The sequence below is a fragment of the Carassius auratus genome, unplaced genomic scaffold (genome assembly GCF_003368295.1).
Source record: "Carassius auratus strain Wakin unplaced genomic scaffold, ASM336829v1 scaf_tig00003867, whole genome shotgun sequence".
Lineage (NCBI taxonomy): Eukaryota > Metazoa > Chordata > Actinopteri > Cypriniformes > Cyprinidae > Carassius > Carassius auratus.
This window is the reverse complement of record NW_020523561.1, coordinates 164,331-182,554: the sequence shown is the minus strand read 5'-3', so window position 1 is coordinate 182,554 and position 18,224 is coordinate 164,331. Positions and strand designations below refer to the sequence as shown.

The window sequence follows — 18,224 nt, the reverse complement described above, 5'->3', positions numbered from 1 at the left end:
TATTTTAATATGGAAATGGTTGTCTGAATATTATTTTTGTCAAATATATAAATAAAGAATAGTACAAATGTTTATTGTGCATTGTTATATGTGCAGTACTTTATATAATATATTAATTTCAGTAAATGAAAACAATTATTTTGTAATTTTACATCTGAAATTTCATTAATTTCGGTTTGACATTTTATTTGGTTTTGATGAAAATGCAAAGAACACTATTCATTTTATATTTTATTTTATTATTTATTACAATGTAAGTCAAAGTTAGTGACTACTGATGGTCCTTCTAGTCAATTATAGTTATTCTTAAATTCTTATGTCATTTTTTATCTGAAATAAATGAAATCTTGGTTTGACATGTTATTTGGTCTGATATTTAAGAAAAACAAAAATGCTAAGAACACTTCATTTTTAATTGAATTTGTATGTTCTTAAAAGTTAGTGGCATCTTTGATGGTTTTTGTGTTCCAGATTTCAGTAAATTAAAGTTATTCTTAATTGTTCGGAAATGAATTGTTGTTTGACATTGTATTTGGTTTGATATTTAACAAAGACAAAAATGCTAAGAACACTATTCATTTTATTTTATTATTTATTTTTTATTTTTTACAGTGTACTTTATGAAAGTTTGGTGGTTCTTGTGGTCTAAATTTAAGTAAGCTTGTCAGACTTTGTGACTCTTGATCATGTGCGAATGTATTTGGCTTCTTTTTATGAAACCAGGCTTTTTTAGCCTTTAAAAATAATCTGAGCTACAATGGGAATTAAAGAATTCTATTTGTACAATATTAGTATTATAATACAAATATGAAAGGAAAACTGAACAAGTATGAACAATGTAAGGTATGACTCTTTAAGAGACTGTCCTGTGAGATATAAGCTGCATTGTAGTATTCCAGCACATGTTCAGGAGTGCACGATCGCAGGATAAAAGCAAACTAAGAGCTCGGTGATTTATACAAGAGCCTGAACACAAAGAAGTACAGAAATAAATTGTGACAGTGCGCTGCAACTAGTAACCCAAGACTGAGAGCTTTATGTCTCATCAGGTCAGGGGGAGAAGATCAACTCGCTAGTCTTCAAAGGCTCGGCAGGGTCCTCATCTCAGCGCTGGAAGGTTCACAAAGGGAAGGAGCCAGTTTGCAGCGTGTACATCAGCAGATGTTCCCTTTCCAAGCAGCTGGGACAAGACTTTGTTGAGGAATGAGAGCGAACTGTGGTGTCAGAACAATCATGTGCAGTACTAAGTGATGAGAACCATTTGCACCTGAATGAAACTCAGATTTAGATAAAGGGAATTTTGATCTCTTCTCATCAAAGCTGGTTCAAGACCTGTTTTAAATTATATAGCCATGTAAATGCGTTATGTATTTGGAGCAAACCAAAATACATTGCCTTTATGCAGTCATTAAATGAACATACTACCTGTTAACTGCACTAAAGTTCATAAAAAATTAACCTTATGTTATAAAACAAAACACGCCTGCAGTTCACATGTGGTTCATCTTAAAAACTCAATGTGGTTCACTCATAAACAGAATCCATACTCATTCACACTTGGTCAAGAGTCACAAAGTCTGACATGACGCAGCAGGCCTTTACATATTTACTGAACTTTAGAGCACAAGAACCATCAAAGTGGTCACTAACCTGCACTGCACACTGCTAAAATAAATATAAAAAAATACCAAATATTTTTTGCATATTAAACCAAATAAAATGTCAAGCCAAGAGTAATTTATTTAAGATGTAAATATTGCATTAGATATATTAACAAGGGTGAAGGTTTGATTTTGGCACCGGTGGGGACATAACTGTGGACAACAGATATTTAGGCCTAATTGTTTGATCAAAATTATTGCTAGGGACAATTCAGTAGTCGCCGAAATTGGTAGGGACCTGGACATGTCATAATGTCCTATTAAATTCTATGCCCTTGAAAATCATAACATGCGATGTCCAACTTTGGAAACTAATAATATCCTTATATTATATATGAAGAGGTACAACTTTTCAACACAACTCAAACAGTAATGAGTTATTCTAAATTTTACAAAAAACGTATGGGCGTGATTGTAATATAACTCAGAGATTGAAATTAGGTGCTTTTTTTGTCACTCTCCTGATGAATATGTCTATTTTTTTTTTTTTTTTTTTTTTGCCAATGTACCCACACAGAGAAATTTTGGTCACATTTTTTTTATGATCCTAATCTCATTTTGTAAGTGACTTTTCTTTCTGTTTAAAATTGAAATTGAAATTGAAACTAAGTTCTGTTAAACCTAAAGCAGTGAAAACTGCACTTCTATATTCATGTGTCCTATACAAAACATGTTTACCATAGTTAAACCATGGTAAACTAATTAACCAAGGTTTTCCTAAACTAACCAGAGTTTAACCATGATGTTTGTAAAAAAATAAAAATAAAAAATAAAAAAAAAAGGAAAAGGAAAAAAAATACTAATACTTTTACTATAATAAAACCATGGTTAATTTTCTTAAATGGTTTTGTATTTTATTTATTTTTTTTATAACTGTAGCCTACTTCCTAATGTTTCATACTGTTTAATTAAAAAAAAAAAGAAACTCTCACCGAAGTCCCGATCTGAATCAAATGATTCACAATCCCTGCTCCAAAGTTCCGATCTGAATCAAAAGATTCATGAATCATCATTTCATGGACTTTGAAGCTTGGAGCATATCGCGGATCAGCGAACCCACTCTGAAGTTCTGAATCAAAAGATTCACGAAAACTCCGAAGTTACAAATCAAATGATTCACGATACGCGCTCCGAAGTCCCGATCTGAATCAAATGATTCATATACAGATTAACAACAACGTTTTTTTGCATTATTGAAATGGGTAGATTTAGTGTTGGGTTAGGTGTAGACATTAATAAAACACAATATAATAAAGTAAAAAATAAAAATAAATAAAATAAAATAAATAAATAAACAACTATCTAAAAACATTACATCTAATCTAGAAAATTGCATTTCATTGTTAGTTACCGGTCGGAGGTGTCTCCCTTCTAGCCACAACCGTTTATTTTAGCGTAGGCTATTTACATTAACTTCTCAGGCTGGTTGATACTGGTAGGGACTAGCCTCTCTACTAAATTATACGTCCATATATTAAGAATTGTTAATTCATTGAAATTTAGACCTAAAGATCATTTTGGTAGTCTCTAACTTTGCCACTAATTTAAAGTCCAAATAAATAAATAAATGATGAATGAGTAAATAAATAAATAAAATATAATGAATATATATATTTGACTTTGATAAATATAAAATCAAATAACATTTTAAACAAAGATTAATTTATTTGAGATGCAAAAATGCATTAATAATTATTTCCAGAGAATATATTTGGACCACGAAAAAGAGAATTTTGCATTAAATAAAATAAAATACAAATAAAATAATAACTTAAAGTTTTCTTTAAAAAAAAGGTGCACATTTAAGTTTTGTTGTGCCAGGGCAAAATGTCCTGACTGACCTGCAACCTTGGTTTAATTATGAATATGCATGATCCTCGTGAAGCAAGCAGGTAGGTCTTTGTCATCTGATCAAAGCTGACAATCAGCAGCATGGATTCATATACAGACATAATGAAGTGTGACGTGTCTTTCTCTGTATATGCTGTGGACTGGAGCTCTGCGAAGAGTCAAACTACCTTTGCGTGACTTCCCTGGCTTTGCCATGCATACTGTAACCAAACCCAGCGTGAAAATGTTTATACTTTTGACCCTATTTGGAGTAGCCAGAACCATCCCCCTCAAACCAAGATGGTGGATTTCATGGTGTTTATACTATGCATAAGCCAATTACATAGAGGGTTAAAGTTGATACAATGTTAAATTCTTACATGTGTGTGTCATAAACTGAACAAAGAAAAGGTCAAAGCACCAAAATATTTATTCAAAATTTCATACAGGAAAAAACTGAAAGAAAGAAAGAAAGAAAGAAAGAAAGAAAGAAAGAAAGAAAGAAAGAAAGAAAGAAAGAGATGTAGGCCTAGGAGCATGTTTGTTTTATACATATATATATTTTATACTTTTAAAGTGACTTTTCGTGAGTTTTTAAAGGTTATTGTATTATGTTTTACAAAAAACACTGTTTCAATCTTTCTTAATATGTAAATTACTGTTTTATCCATTTTCTGTGATACGGTATCAAAACTAGGCCATTGAATCTTTTTCTTCTTTAAAGAACGAAAGAGTTTGAATGAGTTTATTATGTGAATGAGTAGTAAAGGAGTCACGCGCTTCAGATCCGCTGCGCATGATCTGAATTCCAGACGTGTCGCGCGCTCGCAGCTGATCATCACATCACGTGACGCTCTCACACACACATTACGGAAGCGTTGCTGCAGTTCACAGTTTACAACAAACTGTTTGTTATTCTGTGATCTACGAACTGGATTAGGATTCATGCGCAATGATACTCTTCTGTTGCAGAAGTGAACTTTAAAATAGTAAGTTTACTTTAATAAAACATATGTAAGTTAGAAGGTGTAGTGCAAAAAGTTATCTCTGAATCTAATGGCTTTCTGTGAATTAGGCATTATTTGGGTCGTGAGCTTTAGTTTCTTTCTGGAGGAACCGAGAGGTGTGGTGTGGGCTTTTTCTGCAGTTTAGATGCGACCACAGTATCGTCCTATAAGGAATTGTGCGCTTGTTTGCATTGTATTATTTAGAAACAATTCTTACTAAAAGATTAAGGAAGCACCGATATTAATTTAAAATTCCTGAAATATTCGTTGTCTTACAGAAGCGGTTATCCCACTAGGATTCATGCTGTCCCTTTAATAAATTCAATGCATATATTATTGTTTGTAATATAGGATTCAATTACAAATAATTAGGTTATTTTTAGGACCATAGGTGTCTTGAGAAGTTTATGAGATTGATTTGTAAATGAAGCCCTGTTAGAATTATGCAAAGTGAAATAAACAGTATACAGTAACTAGGATAAGATCTTCTTCTAATAATTGCATTTGTGTTCAGGTAAAATGAAGTGTCTTCTGGTGGCCAATGAGAGCGCAGAGGTTCTGTTCTACTGGACTGACACCGAGTTCGAGCAGCGGGTTCAGGGGCAGTATGGAGTTTCCCAGGAGGAAGGAGAACGGGTGAGATCGATGTTCAGAATGAATCCTGTCTGACTTAAAGAAACATGAAACAGAGATCTTTAAACATAGAAAAATATTTAATATAATTATTCTTTTATGATATATTGTGATATGATATGCACTGTATATGTGTGCATACATGCATGTAAGTGTGGAATATTGAATGTTTATTAATGTTATTTTTCATGTGTTCTCAGCTGCCTGCATTTGAGGACAGCATTAACACTCTCTTCGCACCCATCATCATCTCCTGTAGCACCATGGTGGACCGGCTCGGGGAAAATTACACCTCCTTCAGTACAGAAAACAATCATATCTATGTTCTGCATCAGGTAATCCACAGCAAAATGAAAAAATCATATGATCTAACCTAATATATAAGTCATTTAATGAAATTAAACAATATAAATGATTTATATTCTATAGACCCCCCCCCCTCCTTTTTAAGAAATAATGTGTATTTTTCAAACTCTTATACTATAACATTCCCCAACTTTTTAAATGATCCAAATCAATCTTACACCAGCATGTTGATGTTGCTCTCTGTCATGCAGTTTGAGGAATGTCTGTACATTGCTGTGAATGGAGACGGAGATGAGACCGAAGAGGATTTGAAGAGGAAGATCTTTGTGATGAAGAAACTCACAGAAATCATGTTTGGCATGGTGACGTTGAGCGGTTCCCTCTTGAGGAAAGAGTAAGAACTGCATTTTCAGTTCAAAACCAGATTGTAGTATATTAGTATTACTAGTCTCATTGGATTTCACTTCACATTATTATTATCTGAACTGAAACCTATGCAAAATAAATAAATAATTAAAACCATTTTATTTGTCAGATTGCGTCCTCAAGATACAGAGCAAAGGAACCGCTTATGGAAGAAGCTACGAAGCCTCTTGGAAACATACAGCCGCTTGCGAGAGAATGACCAAAGCTTTTTAGTAGAGGTGTGTGGAAGTGCTGTTTTTTAATTAGTTTCATTCATAGTTTTAGATCTTGTATGATAAGTTTTCTGCCTCTGTTCAGGCAGTGGAAAGGTTGATCCACCCGACCCTTTGTGAGCAGTGCATTGAGTTTCTAGAGCGTCGTCTGGTGCAGCAGATCAACAGCAACATGGACAGAATGGGCGAGGAGGTGCTACACGCTTTTATACTGGTGCACACCAAACTGCTGGCCTTCTACTCCAGGTACAGCATACGCTGACTGAGACCATGATGTTTTGACCTCAAAAACAGGAGGAGACGACAATATTGTGCCACAGTGAACTTTGAAGTGAGCTCCGATTTCTTACTTTTTGTGCAGTCGAAATGCCAGCAATCTATACCCCTCTGATCTCCTGGCTCTGATCATCCTGGTGCAGGATCTCTATCCCAGCAAAATCAACCTAGATGACACTTCTGAGGTTTGAAATCTTTTGCTTATAGTCACAGTTGTTGTTTTTTTTTTCTTCATTAAGGTCTTAAATGTTTTCTGTATTCTTAGGAGTTAGAAAGCAGTTCAGTTCCTGAGGCATTCTACACACCTGAGCCCTCTCCTCCTGAACGGGAATCAGGTGACAAAAATGCATAAACTCTGTATCTAATGCAGTGCCATTCGGATCAGTTTTCTGAAATGATTGGTGGTATATAATTACAAGCTGCATGTGTGAATATTTTTTATGTCTTTAATGCATAGTCCGACAAAGAAGTGACAGTCCACCTGTCTTCCAGTTTGTTGATCCTGACGTTCAGGTGAGCTATCTGTTTTTCCCTCACTGTAATACGATCTGTTTATGTTCAGCTGTTTGTAAGTCAGTATCTTAAAACTTTTTGTTCTTCAAAGAATCCTGAAAACAAGTAAAACAACCCTTTTCCTCAATTACCTCAAGTAAATTAAACAAAAATCAATAACATAAATCGTACCAAACATTCAAGCTTTGTAAAGATACAACCCCTGGCAAAAAGTATGGAATCATCCCTCTCAGAAGATGTTCATTCAAATGTTTAATTGTGTAGAGAAAAAACCAAGCGCATATATGCCACAAAACAATTTTCACTCAACAAAACAATATTCTGGCTGTATAAAACACTTAAAAAAACAACAAAGAAAGATAACTATAGTCAATTACAACTGTTTTTACAGATCAAACAGAGGAAAAAAATATGGAATCACACAAATCTGAGGAAAATTATATGGAATCACCATGCACTTTGTATTTCTAAAACAAACACCTGTATCTGATTACAACTGCTAATTAGTCTGCAGTTAAAAAAGAGTGCTTGCACACATTAGTGATGTGTTGAACCAAGATGATTGACATAACTCATGACTCCAACACGAGAGATGTCAGTTGAAACAAAGGAGAGGATTATCAAACTTCTCAAAGAAGGTAAATCTTCACGGAATGTTGCAAAAGATGTTGGTTGTTCCCAGTCAGCTGTGTCTAAAATCTGGACCAAGTACAAATCAAATGGAAAGGTTGTAAAAGGGAAGCGTACTGGTAGACCAAGAAAGACATCAAAGCGCCAAGACAGAAAACTTAAAGCAATATGCCTTGAAAACAGAAAATGCACAACAGAACAAATGAGGAACAAATGGGCAGAAAGTGGAGTTCATGTCTGTGACCGGACTGTAAGAAATCGCCTAAAAGAAATGGGATTTACATACAGAAAAGCCAAACGAAAACCATCATTAACATCTAAACAGAAAAAAACAAGGTTTCAGTGGGCTAAAGAAAGACAATCTTGGACTGTGGATGACTGGATGAGAGTTATATTCAGTGATGAATCACGAATCTGCATTGGGCAGGGTGATGATGCTGGAACTTTTGTTTGGTGCCGTTCCAATGAAATTTATAAAGACAACTGCCTGAAGAAAACATGCAAATTTCCACAATCATTAATGATATGGGGTTGTATGTCAGGTAAAGGTATGGGAGAGATGACAGTCATTACATCTTCTATAAATGCACAAGTTTATGTTGAGATTTTGGACACTTTTCTTATTCCATCAATTGAAAGGATGTTTGGTGATGGTAGCATCATTTTTCAGGATGATAATGCATCGTGCCATAGGGCAAAATCTGTGAAAACATTTCTACAGGAAAGACATATAATGTCAATGGCATGGCCTGCAAATAGTCCGGACCTCAATCCAATTGAAAATGTGTGGTGGAAATTAAAGAAAATGGTCCACGACAAGGCTCCAACCTGCAAAGCTGATCTGGCAACTGCAATAAGACAAAGCTGGAGACAGATTGATGAAGTATACTGTTTGTCATTAGTTAAATCCATGCCTCAGAGAATTCAAGCTGTTATAAAAGCCAGAGGTGGTGCAACAAAGTACTAGTAGTGTTTTTATTTGGTGATTCCATATAATTTTCCTCAGATTTGTGTGATTCCATATTTTTTTCCTCTGTTTGATCTGTAAAAACAGTTGTAATTGACTATAGTTATCTTTTTTTGTTGTTTTTTTTAAGTGTTTTATACAGCCAGAATATTGTTTTGTTGAGTGAAAATTGTTTTGTGGCATATATGTGCTTGGTTTTTTCTCTACACAATTAAACATGTGAATGAACATCTTCTGAGAGGGATGATTCCATACTTTTTGCCAGGGGTTGTAGTGTATGATGTGTATTTATAGAAGAGTTTCTCACATATGTAAGGTCTTCTGATTTTAGATGGCAGAGGACAGTCTGCAAACTCTTGAAGCTCCAATCCCTGACCCTTCAGCCCCATATAGGGTATTCCTGGAAGCCAAAGAGTGTCCCATGCCTCACTCCATGTATTGCCTACCTCTCTGGCCGGGAATAACTCTAGTGCTGCTTACCAAGGTGATTATAGGTCATTATTAGACCTCTAAAGCAAAGACAATTTGCACTGTATATATGTCTTGTTTTTTTTTCTTGTTTTTTTTTTAAGAGCACATTTGTACAGACACTGTTTTTTAATTCTATTGAAGCACAAGATGCTCTTTAGGATCATTTTCAAATCATGCTGACTAACACAATCATGTAGGTTTTACATAAATGTGTGGAGTTGCTAGCTCAATTAAAAATTTTATTTACACATGCATATCAACAGATTCCCAACAGTCATGTGGCAACATCTGTATGCTACTTCCTGGAAGCTTTCGTGAAGTTGGAGAAGAGGTTATGTGAGGGCCACGAAGGGGCTGCGGCCATGCGGGGTCAGCCCTCTGTCCAGGAGCAGCGGAGCAGACTGGAGAAGTTAATCAAAACCTGGGCCGGCATGGACATTCAGGTCAGTGGACAACAGAGCACACACTTCATCAGATCCACTTTAAAATGTGAAAGAACTAGAGATTTAAAGTTTAATAGTTTTTCAGTTCTGAATAATTCTATTATTAGCATTGTTTATTTCGTTTTGGAAATGTATTGGTCAGAAATGGTGGGAACCCTGTAGCTATATTATTTTTATTTTTTTATTTTTTTTGAAAACTCGACTCTTCATTTATATATTCAGACCTCCCAACTTCAAAATGCGTGGACAGACTTTAAGAACAAGGCGTTCAGCAGATCAGGATCTGGATTCACAAGAGAGTAAGTGCGGCTCTCTTTATTAATAAACTACAAAACTCATTGCAGGATAAATTCACTCATTTGATCTTGGGTAAAGTCAAAATTAAATTAAATTAAAAAATGAAATGTATGCATTTAGCAGACGCTTTTATCCAAATTTTTACCTTTATCATGTGTTCCTGGGGAATCGAACCCCCAACCTTGCGCTTGATAAGGCAATGCTCTACCAATTGAGCTACTGGAACACTAAAATAAAACGTGACCATTGATCTGTTGTTTTGCAGTTTGCTGCCCTCTTGTCGAAACATGAAGACTCAGTTGTGTGGAGTGTACAGGCAGTTTTTTGCAGCTGATTGCATGGGCAGTCAGCGATTGGCTCCTCATCTTCAAGAACGAGCTCTGAGCATGGTCCAGTATGTCTGAACATACACTTCAATAGTACTGAAGGATATTTCTTTTAATGTGCCTTAATGTTAAATCACATTTCTCTTACAATTGTTGCAGAGAGAAGTTAATGGACTGGAAGGATTTCCTGCTGGTGAAAAGCAAAAGAAATATCACAATGGTGTCATATCCTTTTTTTCTACCATGAGTATTTTGGTTGCCTATCCTCCCTTCGATCGATTTAGATGGGTTGCATTCACACTAAAATCTTGAATCATTCTTCTCTTGTCATGTGACATTATTATAATCTTTAACCATGGTCTCACATACTTGGAAGAGTTTCCAGGTCTCATCCACTTTATCTATGTGGATCGTTCAAATGGTCAAATGATTGCACCCTCCCTAAATGTGACCGATCGCACCGTCTCCGAGCTCGGAAAGGGGCCTCTAGCTGACTTTGTAAAGAAAAAGGTGTTTTTCTGCTTCTATCATGCAATATTTATTTTAAAGATATCAGCATATTAGAACGATTTTTGAAGGATCGTGTGACCCTGAAGACTGGAGTATTGGTGCTGAAAATTCTGCTTTGTGTTACAGGAATAAACTACATCTTAAACTATCTTAAAATGGTTGATGTAAATTGCATTAATATTTTGAAATATTACAGTTTTTACTGTGTTTTTAATCAAATAATTGCAGTCTCTTTTGAAAGAGACGTCTTTTAAAAAAACATTTAATCAGTTTCATTAGTTACTTTTTCTATGGCATTCTCATCATGATTCTTTACAGGTTTGGAGTCTTGTTGCAACAGCACAGCGCTATCTGCAAAAGGGTTACGCCACCGTGACGCTCCGGGATGGGGATTATTTCTACTGCTACTTCCTGTGGTTTGAAAATGAAACGGTAAATGGCCACTTGCATCATCTTTACAGTTGCTAGAATATATCTAATGAAAAATACATGGTCAGTGCTGATGAGGTTTAAATGTTTTGACAGGGTTACAAACTGGAAGTGATAGACATACCCAGCTCCCCAGATGATGGTGCTCCAGTAGGAATGCTCACCTGTGATTATTACAGGTATGACATAGGATAATGAAGAATTCACATAGAAAGGATTTTCACTCAGAAATCGCTTGTAAATTACACAAAAGGTTACAAAGCAATGGCTAGTAGAACATGGAGTAAAATGTTACATTTTGAAATGGAAGAACTGAAATATTTTCTTGTAAAACATGATGAAATTGAAACCCTACCTCTTATTTCTAAACATACTACATGACACCTGCTGAACTTTCTTTAATTCATGTATTTTATGTCTGCTCTTTTTGTTTTGATGGCGTGATAGGAAGCTGCTGCGGTATTACAGCAAAAAACATCAGAATGAGGTGGTGAAGTGTTATGAACTGTTTACTGTGCATCTGGGTGTGATCCCCAATGAATATATTCTTCAGCACTGCAGTCAGCTGGCCCGTAAACTGTGGGAGCCCACCCGTATCCCACTCCTGTGACCCACACGGCCGTCCATGCAGCCGTGTTCACTTTATTCATGATCTGTAACCTACTTGGAGAGTTTTCTAAACTTTCTGCACAAGCACTTCATTTTTTTAAGTAATTGCAGAAAATATTGTGTCAGTAACCAAACACTGCCCTTCTTGTACTTGTAATGAAACTGAGTGTAATGTGCAAGTGAATGTTCTTAAGGTGCTTATAATGCAGAAATATGTCTGCTGTTAACAGATTATTTTTGTAAAACCAGGACCAAATAATAAAAGACAGCACTCCTTTTAAAAATGTTATTACCCAGATTTGATCAGGTATCTGGCTTAGCAATGTTAGTTAGCAGATTTACAAAACTGTATTTGAAAAAATAATTTAAAGGACAGTCTTAATAAATAAGTAATAAAAGTATAATAAATAAAGATAAAGCTGAAATGTACAATTTAAGTCTTAAGCATTCTTAAAGTTTGCGACTTTGGTGCCCCCTGCAGTTAAATAAGTGTAATTCACTGTCGGAATTGCACGTTTTTTTTGTGTGTGTGCCATAAAGCAATCCGCCCTTTCGCGGAATTCCGCAACCGAAGAATAAACAAAAGAGCGTAGGAATTATAATAATAATAATATAGCCATTCGCCTCCTCATTAGAAGTAAGTGAAGCATCAGAATGATTTTGAAACTAATATTTCAAAGTAAAAAATAAATAAAAAATACGTACACTTGATTCAAGGAAATAATTTTAATTTATTTATGCAGCAGTCATAAATAGCGATTTATGTTCTTCACACAGCTTTTTTTTTTATCCTCTGCACTTTTAAAAAATATGATATTTCACTGAACTGATTGTTATTACTAACAGGAATATGCCATTTATATTTTGCTATCATATTGCTTGTATTTATACATACTGTTCTGATAAAAAGTTTTTACAAACTATGTCATCAGTTTTCGAAAGAAAAATAAATAGTAAATAATCATTTATTAAGATAAACTCTTTTGTCATCCTTTATTAAGCTGTATTTAAACAAGGTATAATGGTAGCTTTGGTTTTAATAGTCATTTTCACTTGTTTTAAAATGCCTTCGTATTTTACTGTATGCTATTGGGTATTGTCAATGTTGTATTTTACCCAAAAATGGCAGTTTTGAAACATTTTAGAATTATACATCGAAATGATGAGATTGATCCTATTGTTTTTTTTACATTAAAGGTTGCCTGTTTAAGTCCAGCTCTCTGGACTGTTTTCTGCTGTTTGTTATCTCATAACTTTTAGAAACATGGAAAGTTTCTGCAGTCGTCACAGTGCACCAGTGAGGTCTCGCACCACTCCAGATTTGACCAGCTCCTGCAGAAAGATGGTCTCAGCGCTGACATCGTGAACTACCTGTGTGTTCATGGCATCCATGCGGATAGAGCCGTAATAATGCAGCAGAGCTCCAGGGTGCTGCAGGTCGTATCCAAATCCAGCCAAACTCACCTCATCACACATCTGCAGGGCCAGAACTGCTGCCGTTATTCCCAGCGTCGGCACAATCTAACAAACAAAACATGAAACTAACTTCAATTGACAGTGCTCAGTGCAGATTTAGAAGAAGTCTTCAAAAGTAAAGACAGGGAAGAGTTTATATCTATTTAGGAACCTTTTGAATTGAAAGATGGTTATAGTTTGAATTTGCACACTTGAGAAGTCATCTTCGTTCTGACCTTTTTCTGTTGCTCTGCATAGGTTTGCAGCACCTGTCCAGTCCTGTACATGATTTCAGGATTTAGGATGCGGACATTTTCTGGTTGAAGAGGTATCGAGTCTATAACATTCTTCCAGAACCACAATTTAGACCACCAACTCTACAGACAAACATTTTAGAAATTAAAAATTTTATTTGAATTTATGACCATTTGTTTTAACATTAAGGTAATCTATATACTAGTGCACTCCCAAAAGATGACAAAAGCATTTCAATTTTACAGTCCCTCTGTTTCACGAACATTAACATCTTTCATTTATTATATATATAGAATGAGAATATACTTTCCAAAACTTCTGCGTTACTCACCAAAGGCTCTTTGGTTACTACAGAGATAAGCCATGCTAAATCTAAACTCTTGAAAGCCACCAAAGCCACCACTTCAGTACTCTTATATTCTTGTGACTGAGAAGGAGCCCCTTCTGGATAAATGAGTCGAATGGTAGTTCTAGATCCGGCATCTTTTTCATATCCAAATACCGGAGCATTGTTCACTCTGTAGGTATGAAGAGTAAAATATTCATAGCTATACAATTCGTTTGGGTGAGTTAATATTCCTTGCAATCATAGAATGATTTCTGAAGGATCATGTGACACTGAAGACTGGAGTAATGATGCTGAAATCTGGCTTTGCATCACAGGAATAAATTACATTTAAAAATATGTGACACTGGACCAAAACCAATCTGGAGTTTCTTGGGTATATTTTTAGCAATAGCCCAAAAAACATTGTATGGGTCAAAATGATAGATTTTTTTTAATGGCAAAAATCATTAGGATATTAAGTAAAGATCATGTTCCGTGAAGATATTTTGTAAATTTTCTACCATAAATATATAAAAACGTATTTTTTTTTTTGTAAAATGCATTGCTAAGGACTTCATTTGGACAACTTTAAAGGCAATTTTCTCAATATTTTGATTGCCCTCAGATTCTCCGGCAATATTTTCCATATCATCCTATCCTAACAAACCATACATAAATGGAAAGCTTATTTATTCAGCTTTCAGATCACGTATAAATCTCAATTTCAAAAATTTGACTGGTTTTGTGGTCCAGGGTCACATATATTATCCAAGTTTTATATTTAAAAGATTTCACAGTATTATTGTTTTACTGTATTTTTGTCGCCCATATATGTTTGTTAATGAACTAACCTGATGATGATGTTGTACTGGTCTATATGAGGTCCAAGATTTTTGCCGTGTAAAATGCCACCGCTTCCAACCACCACGCATCTCCTGCAGGTCTCTGAGCCAGTGGGCACAGCAGTATAAGGCAGGGCTTTCAGGGCCTGAGCCACCATCTCCTCACTACCCTGCAAACCCAGAGGAGGAGGCAGTCCCCAGTCTCCTGTGCCGTTCTCCAGGAACACGGGAATCTTCAGAAGCCCAGCGGGTATAGACATGGTCCTCAACCTCTCCACACTCCAGCCGCTGCGGCAGGACTGAGACAGCAGAGCCGCTGACTGGTTCAGCAGAGCCTGAGGTGTGTACAAATGAGACGGGTTTACAACATTGAGTATCAGAAGTAATTTAATATGAATTAGTTTCATGACTTATTTATATATACACTACTGTTTAAAAGTTCTTAAGAAACTAAGATTAAAAAAGCTTTTATTTAGCAAGCATAAGACTTTTATAATGTTACAAAAATGTGTATTTCAGTTAAATGCGGCTCTTTTGAGCTTTCTATTCATCATTGTATTAACGAAACATTTATGTTTTATGGTTTACACAAATATATTAAGCTGCACAACCTTGATAATAAGAAGATATATTTCTTGAGCGAATCAGCATCTAAGAATAATTTCTGAAGGATCTTATGACACTGAAGCTTGGAGTAATGGGAAATTCAGCTTTGCCATCACAGAAAACATATGACATATTAAAATAACGGACTTATTTCAGTATATGTTATCTTTTCACAGTATTACTGTTTTTGCTTTATTTTTAATTAAATAAATACAATATTGGATAGCATTTTTCTTTCAAAAACATTTGCATATAACTGTTCCAAATCTTATTAACATTAATGTATATTTATTTATTTGGCAAGTTTCATAATTCATTAATTATTTATTGAGTCATTTAATGATGTTTACTTATTAAATCCCCTATAATATAAATCCTTTATAGCTCCAACATAAGTTAACAATAAACATGTTTACAATATGAAGAGCTATATATATATATTTATATATATATATATATATATATATATATATAATATATAATATATAATAATATTATTATTATTATTATTATTAATTCATTCATTTATTCATTCATTAATTTTAAGGGTAATAATAATGTATGTAAACTCCACATAAATTATCTGAAGAAACAAAATCATCTTAACAACACATACACTCTAAAAAAATGCTGGGCTAAATACAACTGAGCGAATGGGTTACGGCACAGAAGGTTGGGTTAAACATTTAACATTTAAAGGGTTAAACATTTGTTGGGTTACACATTTAACTTTACTTGTTTACCCCTAAAGATCACTTTTAGATAACACTTGACTTTCCTGCCCTGTCTCAAGTATTTGTTACCCAGATATTTGTTTAAAAAATTTTTGAGGCCTAAAAAAATAGTTAACTTGGACACAGTTAAATTAAGTCAGTGTTTGTGAAGCTTTATATAATTAATCTCACTAAATTAATGTATGGCCATATCAGGCGCACACATACTGTGTACAGTTGAGTTTACAAATCTTCTCAATTCTGCAATAAATTCAAAGTGGTATATCAAGTTGCCTTGATCATGATAAGTAAGGTCACGCTTTCTTCAAATCAACTCAATTCTTCAGTTTCATGTGATCAAGCGGTGAATGAGAGTACCAGAGTTTCAGCAGAACTGTCATTCGTCCAGATGGGCTCTGGGGCTGGCAGATACGCAGGAACCAGAATGGCCGAATAACAGCTCAACAACAGAGCAATGCTTAAAATGAAGTTGTTCCTCCTGAAATCATAAAACAGCGTTTCAGAAGCTCTGTGCTTTATGGGTTTTAAAGGAATGTGTCTGTACAGGTCATGAAATCTCCAGTGCAGCATGTGAAAGGCAAGCATGTTTCATGTGTCACAGTGCTTATCTCGGACAAACCCACCGGCTAAGGAAGAATTCTCTGGACTCTGCCCTGCTGTGTTGGGTGGTTGGGCTCTCCAAGCTGCTGGCTTCCGGTAACAGAGGAACGCTGTCTTCGTCATTATCGTTAACACTCAAGTGTTTCAGAGTCACCATTTTTTTAAACCTATCCCTAACTACACCTGTCAGGAAATATTAATTGAGGAATCGCAGTTTGTTTATTCTGTAGAGTCAATGTTTGACAACCTCCGTCAACGTTCTCCATTCACAGCACATTTAATCTAAAAGCTTTATGCTTTATCTATGATTTGTGTTGCTTCTTACCTCTTATTTCAGCTGCTGTCTTCTTTTCCCAGGTGTAGCGATAGAAACATGTCGGTGTTGTATTGAAAATGAGCTGCGCTTTTGTCCCTTTCACTCACTGCCGTGTTTTGTCTCGTTCTGATCCCTCCTCACAGTTAATCATTTATCCATCTCAGAGGCTTCTCTTTGTATACCACAGTGCTTTATCTAGTCTACAGTTCAAACAACCGCACAATTCCGTTTATGATAGTGCTTGATATTATGCCTAAAAGTCATGTTTCAAAGGTCCTTTATATCCTGTATACAGCTATTGCTCAGAGCAAAAAAATTAAAATACATAAATACAAGAGTAAAAATCATAGTAACTAAAGTTTATTGACTTTACTAATTTGCTACTAAGGAAAAATTCTCAGACTTAAGATATAACTTAAGTGCTCAATCTCAGGTATTTAAAGATATATATATTTATATATATGTATGTATGTATGTATGTATGTATTTTGAAGTCTCTTAAACTCTTGTTTGATTAAAAATAAAGCAAAACTAATATTATAAATTATTGCAATTTAAAATAATTATTTATTGCTATATATTTTGAAATCTAATTTATTCCTGCGATGCAAAGTTGGTTCTTCAGCATCATTACTCCAGTCTTCAGTGTCAAATGATAATTCAGAGATCATTCTAATATGCTGATTTGCTGCTCAAAAAACATTTCTTATTATTACAAGTGTTGAAAACAGTTGTGCAAATTTTTGTGCAAACCTCATAAAGTCTTTACTTCCATTTTTGATTGATTTGATGCATCTTTGATAGTATTTTTTTAAAGGAATACACACACACACACACACACATATAGCGAAATAGAGGGAAATCTTTATTCATTTGGCATGAAAATAATCAGATCAAGGTTGCTGATTATTTAAACTATTATTGCTATATTTTACAAAAAGACAAAATATGCATCAAACTTGATTTAATTGGTTATGAAAAAAATAGTTTTACTACTAAATTCTGTAAACTTTTAAACAAATATTTGAATAGATGTTTTCAGTTTCAGTAATTTTCCTATAAAAATTCAATTTAAAAAAGTACAAAAAAAAAAAAAAAAAGCTATTGGTGACACTTAGCATTTAATGACTTGAACAACATAACATTTTTCTAAAACCAAACCAAACAATTAGGAGGCTATTTACTCTTGTCACATGTTCCACATGAATACTTGCTGTTGCTCAGTGCTTGGGACAGTTTGTTCTGGTTTGGTCAAATGATTATGTTTTTATTTCACTTAAATGTTAGCTTGATTTCACCTTCACAACCGCAAGCTTCTGTTCTTCCTTCCTTCCTTCCTTCTCTCAAAAACGTAATCATAATCATACATTTGTGTGCATTCTTACCCACATACCCCTAACAGGATGTTCCCGAATGCCATTCAGCGATTGGACATTGTGTGTTAACAGGCATTCTTTGAAACTAGAAGGCATTTATGTAGTATCACTTGACAATAATGAAAGACTTATAAATAACATAATCTCCAAAACAGGGTGTTTATCG

At 34.7% G+C, this 18,224-nt stretch overlaps 2 protein-coding genes across 2 annotated transcripts; one reads left to right on the top strand and one right to left on the bottom strand.

Moving 5' to 3' along the window:
• Positions 1 to 4,332: 4,332 nt before the first annotated feature.
• Positions 4,333 to 12,761, top strand: LOC113070412 (Hermansky-Pudlak syndrome 1 protein homolog). The gene is made up of 18 exons (XM_026243698.1): positions 4,333 to 4,480; positions 5,013 to 5,134; positions 5,332 to 5,466; positions 5,689 to 5,831; positions 5,973 to 6,081; positions 6,161 to 6,321; positions 6,437 to 6,536; positions 6,617 to 6,686; positions 6,809 to 6,864; positions 8,793 to 8,945; positions 9,196 to 9,375; positions 9,598 to 9,674; positions 9,938 to 10,066; positions 10,158 to 10,223; positions 10,364 to 10,508; positions 10,827 to 10,940; positions 11,034 to 11,116; positions 11,385 to 12,761. The coding sequence occupies exons 2-18, from the start codon at positions 5,018 to 5,020 to the stop codon at positions 11,545 to 11,547; spliced, it is 2,001 nt and encodes a 666-aa protein (XP_026099483.1). The 5' UTR covers positions 4,333 to 4,480; positions 5,013 to 5,017; the 3' UTR covers positions 11,548 to 12,761.
• On the bottom strand, positions 12,627 to 16,824 carry LOC113070413 (lactosylceramide alpha-2,3-sialyltransferase-like). The gene is made up of 7 exons (XM_026243700.1): positions 16,692 to 16,824; positions 16,390 to 16,549; positions 16,124 to 16,244; positions 14,436 to 14,761; positions 13,588 to 13,774; positions 13,238 to 13,378; positions 12,627 to 13,067 (listed from the first exon to the last, which is right to left on the bottom strand). The coding sequence occupies exons 2-7, from the start codon at positions 16,521 to 16,523 to the stop codon at positions 12,831 to 12,833; spliced, it is 1,146 nt and encodes a 381-aa protein (XP_026099485.1). The 5' UTR covers positions 16,524 to 16,549; positions 16,692 to 16,824; the 3' UTR covers positions 12,627 to 12,830.
• Between the last annotated feature and the right edge of the window lie 1,400 nt (positions 16,825 to 18,224).

What these genes read in the sequence shown, in the direction of transcription:
- LOC113070413 (XM_026243700.1), bottom strand. Translation starts at nt 16,523, where the DNA reads ATGGTGACTCTGAAACACTTGAGTGTTAACGATAATGACGAAGACAGC. An exon ending in CAGTACAACATCATCATCAG is followed by an intron (nt 13,775 to 14,435) that starts GTTAGTTCATTA and finishes TCATACCTACAG; the next exon opens with AGTGAACAATGCTCCGGTAT. An exon ending in TAGTAACCAAAGAGCCTTTG is followed by an intron (nt 13,379 to 13,587) that starts GTGAGTAACGCA and finishes GTTTGTCTGTAG; the next exon opens with AGTTGGTGGTCTAAATTGTG.
- LOC113070412 (XM_026243698.1), top strand. Translation starts at nt 5,018, where the DNA reads ATGAAGTGTCTTCTGGTGGCCAATGAGAGCGCAGAGGTTCTGTTCTAC. An exon ending in CTGCTGGCCTTCTACTCCAG is followed by an intron (nt 6,322 to 6,436) that starts GTACAGCATACG and finishes CTTTTTGTGCAG; the next exon opens with TCGAAATGCCAGCAATCTAT. An exon ending in AGAAATATCACAATGGTGTC is followed by an intron (nt 10,224 to 10,363) that starts ATATCCTTTTTT and finishes CCATGGTCTCAC; the next exon opens with ATACTTGGAAGAGTTTCCAG.